The sequence below is a fragment of the Triticum aestivum genome, chromosome 3D (assembly GCF_018294505.1).
Source record: "Triticum aestivum cultivar Chinese Spring chromosome 3D, IWGSC CS RefSeq v2.1, whole genome shotgun sequence".
NCBI classification, from domain to species: domain Eukaryota; kingdom Viridiplantae; phylum Streptophyta; class Magnoliopsida; order Poales; family Poaceae; genus Triticum; species Triticum aestivum.
In genome coordinates this window covers 565200943-565208672 of record NC_057802.1, presented here as the reverse complement: position 1 = coordinate 565208672, position 7730 = coordinate 565200943, and the positions used below count along the sequence as shown (strand labels likewise).

General features: G+C 46.2%; 1 protein-coding gene across 1 annotated transcript; it reads left to right on the top strand.

The window, feature by feature from the left end:
• The first annotated feature begins 332 nt into the window (after positions 1-332).
• Positions 333-5884, top strand: LOC123080529 (uncharacterized). The gene is made up of 12 exons (XM_044503460.1): positions 333-1194; positions 1596-1745; positions 1963-2038; positions 2120-2262; positions 2359-2490; positions 2725-2814; positions 2928-3113; positions 3787-3924; positions 4067-4290; positions 4642-5359; positions 5443-5600; positions 5675-5884. Exons 1-12 carry the CDS (start codon positions 436-438, stop codon positions 5715-5717), a joined length of 2817 nt encoding a protein of 938 aa, XP_044359395.1. The 5' UTR covers positions 333-435; the 3' UTR covers positions 5718-5884.
• The last annotated feature ends 1846 nt before the right edge of the window (positions 5885-7730 follow it).

Genomic DNA, 7730 nt, shown 5'->3' with positions numbered 1-7730 from the left:
GAACTATTATTTCTATAGGGCGACGAATGTAGGGTTCACGTGCTAGCCATGGTAGGTAGCAAGCGGGGATTCAACAATGAACCTCTCCAACCACATCCCGGCTAGTTATAGGCTGGAAAACAATAGCGAGCGTAAGACAGTGAACGGTAGAAATGCAATCGTAGCCGTCCGTTCCTCTGAATCGGTATTGCCGGATCTGCTACACCCCTTTCTCTGAATGAACAAGGGTGTTGACTGAAAGTGCCACAGGGTAAGACTGACACCCCGGCCCCACCCGCATCCCCAAACCCGGGACCCAGCCAACGGAAACCCAAACACTCCGCGCCCCCAATCATTCACCCCGCGCGGCCTCCTCGCCTTCCTGTCTCTCCCCTTCTCCCCTCCCTTTCCGCTGTTGGGTAGGGTTTAGCGGCGGCTGAGGGAGGTCTCGGCGGCATGGCGCCGTCCAAGGGGGAGGGGCGGGGCGGCGACCCGGCCGAGGGGGAGGACGAGGAGTCGGCCAGCGTCGGCCGCTGCGCCAGATCCGGCGGCATCTGCCCGACCCGGCGCCACGCGAACGACGAGGCCAGGTCAGCCGCTCGTACACCTGCGGCGAGGGCGGCGGGCGAGGGCGGGAGCCGGACGCTTGAGAGGCGCGTGGTGCCGGGGGAGATGCGCGGCAAGGGCGCGGTCGCCGATGTCGTCCAGGAGGCGTTGCCGACGTGCGGGTGCCACATCGAGCGCTACCGCCACCACGACGCGGTTCCGCGACGACGACGCCCTGTACGGGTCGGCGACGGTGAGGGCACGTCTGCGGCCGGCGCCGAGGAGGCCGTGCGGACGTGCGGAAGCTACACCGACACCCCGCGCCGACGCCCTACTCCGGTCAGCGCGTCGACGGCCCTCGGCATCAAGGGCGGCCGCGGAGGGCGGGGCCAGAAGAGCAAGTGCGACGAGATGCGCGTGGAGGTGAGCCGCGGCGGAGTGCCCTCGGACGGCTTCGAAGAGTCGGTCGCGCGGTGCGGCTTCCAAAACCCGAGCCTGGTGCGGCGGTGCCCCACGCCGCCACGGAGGGACTCGACGCGGTGCGCGCAGATGGGGGCCTGCATTCCGGTGGCAGTTGGAGGGGGTCGCGGCCACAAGGACACCCACGACGACTACTACGGCACCTCGAGGCCACGGGCTGCGGCCCCCACTGCGGATCTGCGCGCAGAGGTATGGCCTTCTCCCTTGTTCTCGTGTGCACGCACGCGCTTGAAATTCTGCTGGAGTTACAATATGCACCTTCATCGGTGCTGGCTCATGTCATGTGTGTGCCCGCTGTAGCCCGTAGGTGTGGACGTGGTTGTTTGTTTATGTGAGCGCGCGCTATATATATGAGGGACGTGCATTCCCTTGTTCATATCTTGTTGCTGTAACCACACTGCCAGGATAGTGCATTCCCTTGTTCATATTTGTTGCTGTAACAACACTTCTAGATCTTGTGTGTGGTTCCAGGTTGTATATATAAACTTTTCCTTGTTCTATTTCGAATGCACCTCTCTTCTGCATGTTTGAGAGTTGCGCCATGCGTTGCATGAATTCTTTTGACACGCCATATTTTATTTCTGGATCAGATGTATGACACCGGGAGTATCGAGGGGCCATCTGGATCTTTCACTGTGAACAATGTCCAAGTGTTTGCTGGCTATGTCCTGCATACCGGTTCATTTCTGGAAGGGCCTGACTCCAAGACATTGTCTGTTGGCGATGAAGTGAAATACAAGGTAACATTCTTTACTTATTAATTCTTTATACTGAATCAGTAACCTATGAAATTTGCTAAATTACACTGCAATACTTCTACTACTGCGTACTCTAATGCTCCAAACCAAACATGTACCCATATGCTGAACTTTGCTCTAAGGGTATGTTTTCAAGCCTCTCAGATTTTACAGGGAGTGCTTTTTTGTGCTCATGATGGTTTCGCTATTGCAAATGTAGGAAGTAATTGGTGACTGTATTGACCAGAAAGGTTCCATTGCTCTTTCAGAGAAGCTGAGATTTGATTTCTCCCATGGTATGCTGTGATTCTTTTTATACTGCATCCACTTTTTGTTTTTTTCCTCAGCTTGTCTACTCAACTGTTAGTACATAACAGGGAAACCTGTCCAACCAGAAGATTTGCGAAAAATTGAGTCTATAGTGAAGCAGCGAATAGAGGCTGAGCTGGAGTTATCTGCACAAGAAATAAAATTAGCCAACCCAAAGCGCGTGAATGGTCTTCGAGCTGTGTTTGGTGAAGTGCGTTCTCTTACCCAGCTCGACATACCATGTTGTCATATCTCGTTTGCCTGCCCTGTTATTTTGTGTAATTCCTTTTACATATGGGCTTTGTAGATCTACGCTGATCCTGTAAGAGTTGTATCGATTGGTCGCAAACTGGAAGATGTGCTTGCCAACCCTGAAAGCAAAGAATGGTTATCTGATATCAATGAAGCAACTAAACTGGACGGAGCGACATTGGAAAAGGTAAACTTTTCCCCCTCTGTGCTTGTGTCTCTTTTAGTGTGAGCTATATGGTTGTGGTGCTCTCTGCTCTGATAAATTGGATATTATTAAAACTTACTGTGAGTTTGTTTGTTTTCTTAGAAACATTATGTCCTTAACCTTTATATGAAAGATGATGCCAATTGTACTTTGTAGCCATTTCCTGTTGACCTGCTTTGTATTAGATTGTAACTAAGAATGTTGTTTCTTCATCAGAAAATTGGATCGATCAATAATACACTGGATGCAGCTGCTATCCCAGCTGCAAGAAAAGCTGATCTAAAAGGCAATGTCTCAAAGTTGGAGGTCTGTAAATGCTTCAGTTCATTTGCCACATCTTGTCAAAGAGAATATTTACGATATTTGGTATTCTATTGGTAGTTAAAATGAAAGCTGATTATAGCTGTTGCATACATCAGGATCAACTAAGGGAGGCGGAGAAGAAAACGGGCAAAGAAAATGTCCAAAAGGCTGCCAAGACTGACATAGATGCTGCAGAAGCTGCTGTTTCTAAAGAAAAACTCTTCTGTGTTACTCATGCTGATGTGGGTCTTGATACCACTGCTGCCCGGGAAGCAGTTGTCAAACCCATGGACCGTTTCAAGGTCGGCACTCCAATCCATTTCTTTCTAGTAGTGTCCGCATCATCTAAAAATTAACTATAGATTGAGCATAACTAACTTACTCCAACAGTTTTATTTTATTTATGGATTTAAAATCAAATTTGTGCCAAATATTTGGATGTGCTGGTGACCTCGTGGGTTTGGATTTTCCAGAGTCTGCCAATAATGATATTGTATGTTGTCTGAACTTCTGAAATCCTAGTTTTATTCTGAAATTCTCAATTTAACGATCGTGTTAGTTTTATCCTAAATTTCTCGATTTTACTATGCTCACTGCATGTACTTCTGAAATGCTATGAATTTTATAGGTAACTTTCTTTAGATTTTCCTATATTGCACAACAAAGTTTGGCAATCAATTTCAGGCTGTGTCATTTATTCTATTGTTTCTAAATGTGTTTGTGGGTGGATATCTACTGATCTGATGTACGGACATTGTTTTCTTTTGTGTATTTGTATAGCTTTGGCTTTGTAGTACTCATAAACCGATATTCTGTTTGTGACCTTTAGAGCATTGATGCACTTCTATATGTGCACTATCTCTTGACATTACGTGGGTTTCTCATTTCAATAGTTAGGGTAAGCTAGTCAAAACTAGCTAGTTCGGGTTGTGCATTTCTCTCTCTCTCTTTTCTAACTCATTACTTGTGTTGCAGGATGCAGACAAGAAACAACTTGGTACAATCGGTGAGGAGGTGAAGCAGTTGGCTCAAAGAGCAAGGGATAACAGAGAAGCAAACAACAGCTCTTCTACTATTGCAAGCATTAAAAAATCCGCTAATAACACTGTTCAGGTACTGCCTCTTTTCTGCCCCCATTTGTACACCTGATTTGTACTCCCTATACATCTGCACTTGTGGTTGGATAACAGAGAATGAAACCTATACTACCGTAGTTCTCCCTATGTTCTATATTTGACATATGTTTTATTCTCAGATACTTGTGAAATTTTGTGGAGCAACTATTCCTGTTCAGGAGAACCTTGACATATTAAGTGCAAATATGCTAATCGAGCATGTTTGCCGGTGTGCGGGAGTTAGTCTCACTGATCTCTATTCGACCTTCTGTGGAAGAATTCTGGAGCCGAATAAAGTTTTGTCATATTATCAACTCCAGAAGGATTCTATGGTTTATATTAATCCTAGACTACGAGGTGGCAGGTAGGTTTTAATTATAAATCTTATTATTACTGTATTTTTAGTTTGATGCTACAGTTTTTTTACCTTACTGTAAATTGTGAGCTGAATGCTCCTGAAGTACTGATTCTTGGTACTTTTTTTTTACCTTAGACCGCTGTTAACTGTGTTGTGCTGTGCTATTTGACATGTTTCTGTAGCAGTGACTCTAGTGATACATCTGTTGTACTAACATGTTCCCGAAAACTGATTCGTGGTGCTTTTTTTTCCGTTAGATTGCTGTTAACTGTAATGTGCTGGCCTATCTTTTTTTTTTCCTGCAATACTTTGGGTCCCTGTGTATTGTAAAAGCACTAAATTGTGTTTGTTTTGCAGTGCTGGTCGCAAAAACTGGGATGATGTAATCATTACTCTGAATCTCTACCACGGTGTGGCTTTGCCATGGGACCTACTTCTCCCCTATCAGAGCAAGATACGTCCAGCAATGAAAGTGTGGTACCTGGATCATCCACTACAGGTTCGGTGTCAAAAGGTGCTTATATACCTTGGCAGAAAACATTACGTTGGAATTTGTTTCGGAGGCTTCACTTCCAAGCAAATTCTCTTCGATGCCGATGGTAATGTGCATATTGATGCTGCTCCTCAAGAGTATAGTCAAGGACTTGCCTTATTTGATTATGGTGCAGTTTCTGGAATATTTGACGATGCCTTAGGAGCTGGAATTAACAAATATCCAACCTATTTCTATAATCTTATCAATTTCCTATCAAATGGTCCTGCTGTTGATTATCGAAGTAAGGCTGTGATTGCTTTTGTCACGAATCACGTCTCGCTGTTAACATATTCTCGAAGAATTCAGATCACTGCAGTTCTCGATATGTTGCTTACAAGGCTCAGTGAAGATGATTCAGAGGCCTTGATAGCTATACTTGAAAATTTCTATTGGGGGAGCAGGTTGGAGAAGGTTCCTGCAATGCACCACACGTATTTCTTTCACTGGTGGTATGATAGAGCTGGGACCATATGTACCCCTTATAAGGATAATGGAGTCAGCTTGCTCAAATTCTCTAGCAATTTTTTTAAGCATCACAATGTAAGATGTTTAGCCTTTCTCTTCGGATACACACCCTCTTGTAATTTTGTATGACAAGCTGATACAATCTTCTTCCGATGCAGGGCTTCCCTCTAGAACAGCGGGATGCAGCGTTTGCGTTGGCGACGAAGCATAAAAACTATCTACCTCAGCTACTGTTTTCCATTCTTATAACATTCAAAGACCCAAATAAGCCATGCCCTCCATCTGTTCAGGCTTTTATTGATGAAGTGATCGAAATGTGAGCTATGGCACTTGATAGTCAATCATACATAATATGTGAAGTTAGCTCACACGTTTGTTGATTATTTGCAGGCTAGGGGATCACACGGTCGATTGCGAGATTGCCCAAACTTGATTGCAAGCGCAATGCCTGGGAATGCGAGCTGGGTGACTGTTTAGCTAGATGGCTTGTTATGTGTTGTCAGAGCGGAATGCATGTCTAACACCGGCGGGAAATTGCTGTTGTTGTAAGCCTTTGAGCCTTGTTCAACATTATATAACTGAAATTTGTATTGTACCATTTCGAACCATGTTCATGGTGGTAGGGCTTTAATTTTGTGAGGTAGGGCTTAATTTTTCTGCTTGTGGCTTCTGAGTTGGTTTGGCTGGGAGGAAGACTAGCCTAGCTTTGCTCTGTGTGTCCAGCACAAGTGACATTCGATCATGTGTGTTTGGTTCGGTTGAGTCCTGGTGTATACAAATGTTTTCTTTTCAAGAGTGATGATAAACGATGATGTATCATTACTCAATGACGTATTAAACTATTGATTATGCCGTATAAAGATGCTTCCATGTACCATATATATACAGATGTTTTCTTTTCAAGAGTGATGATAAACGATGATGCATCAGTGTTTGAAGTTCAATCAAGCTAGCTGAATGGCATTACCTCAAGAAAAATAACAGGGCATAAACAAATCATTACACACAACAAGCATAGCACAAGCTCCACACCAAGGCCGCCTTAAGGAGATGAATTATAGCACACATCACAACCACAACAGTAGGTGCCTACCCTAAACCAAAAGACAAACACCGGACGTCTCTCACGACAACATACCACCGTGACTTATGTAATCAACCATCCACCCATGATTGCCTAAAAGTGCTTGCCGAATAGATGTCAGGACTTGGTCGGTCTTGAGAAATGTATTGTCTTGGATGCACCAGTGACGACGTACGTAGCGCCTCTAAAGCTCAACCTAGGGTAGCAACGAGCACCAAACGATCGCAACACCGGATCTCCACTCCGTGTCTCCATACACAATACTCCCAACATAGGAATGACGTTGAGAACACCGCCATCGCCGATTCGGAACTAAACCTAGCCTTTCACGCGGATACGACAACCAAACACCAATGTGAGAGGGGAGATGCCGACACACGCACGGGCGCCGTCCATAACACTGCACACCTACAACCTCACCCACCTGATTGGGGGCTACACCGTCCAAGTTGGATCACATCATCGCTGCCGCAACACCTCGTCTTCATAGCCGAAACGCCACGGTCCACCATAGATCAGCACAAAAACAGGGGCATGCAACCAATCTTCCACCTCCAGCACGACCGAAAGCTCACAACCCGAGCCAACAATCTCCAGCTTCACCGTCCCGGGAGTCGTCGCGTCCGGCAGACACGAAACGGGCTTGAAAGGAGTAACATTTGACTGGTTACGCCACCATTCGGCACCACTATGCGGACCTCGCACGGCAGCCACCTCCGTGTCGCCACCAGGGTGTCCACTGGCATGCGCCAGCACCTCTATCGCGCTTCCCCGCCTAGCTCCGCTGCAACTCTGGGGCCCGTCGGGGCGAGACTCACGACCCCCGCCCCTTTGGAGGCCGGGCACCGCCACCACCGCCGACCATGGAAGATAGGGGCAGGGGCATTTTTTACTAAAAAGTTTTTGGGGCCTCCAGGGTTGCAGTATCTCTCTAGTCTACACTAAATACAAATGTTAAGTTTAAGAGGCCATGTTTTCTTTTTGAAAAGAGTCTCCAACTGGCTGCAGACCGACCTTTTCATACTCTTTCAGCTTGAAAATATTTTGTTTAAGACCAGTTTTTCTTCAGAAAGGGTACACTCAAGGGGCATCTTGCTTGAGCCATGATTGTACACCTTCCGTCGAAACTTGAAAATTGCGCTGATCTTTCAAGGCTGCAATAGCATAAGATCGGTTGAGGCATAAGAAATCCAGCCATGCCACAGAAGAAATATAACCAAGAAAAGCCAATGCCTTGGTGGCAACAGACAACAGTTAATAAATTGAGTAACTATATTCTTTTAAAATCCAGAATTTATGTTGTTTTTGGTCTGTCAATACGAGTCAAATTATGGGGCAAGCAAACAGCAGAGGAGGGAGGCA

What these genes read in the sequence shown, in the direction of transcription:
- LOC123080529 (XM_044503460.1), top strand. Translation starts at nt 436, where the DNA reads ATGGCGCCGTCCAAGGGGGAGGGGCGGGGCGGCGACCCGGCCGAGGGG. An exon ending in GCGATGAAGTGAAATACAAG is followed by an intron (nt 1,746 to 1,962) that starts GTAACATTCTTT and finishes TTGCAAATGTAG; the next exon opens with GAAGTAATTGGTGACTGTAT. An exon ending in TTCGAGCTGTGTTTGGTGAA is followed by an intron (nt 2,263 to 2,358) that starts GTGCGTTCTCTT and finishes TGGGCTTTGTAG; the next exon opens with ATCTACGCTGATCCTGTAAG.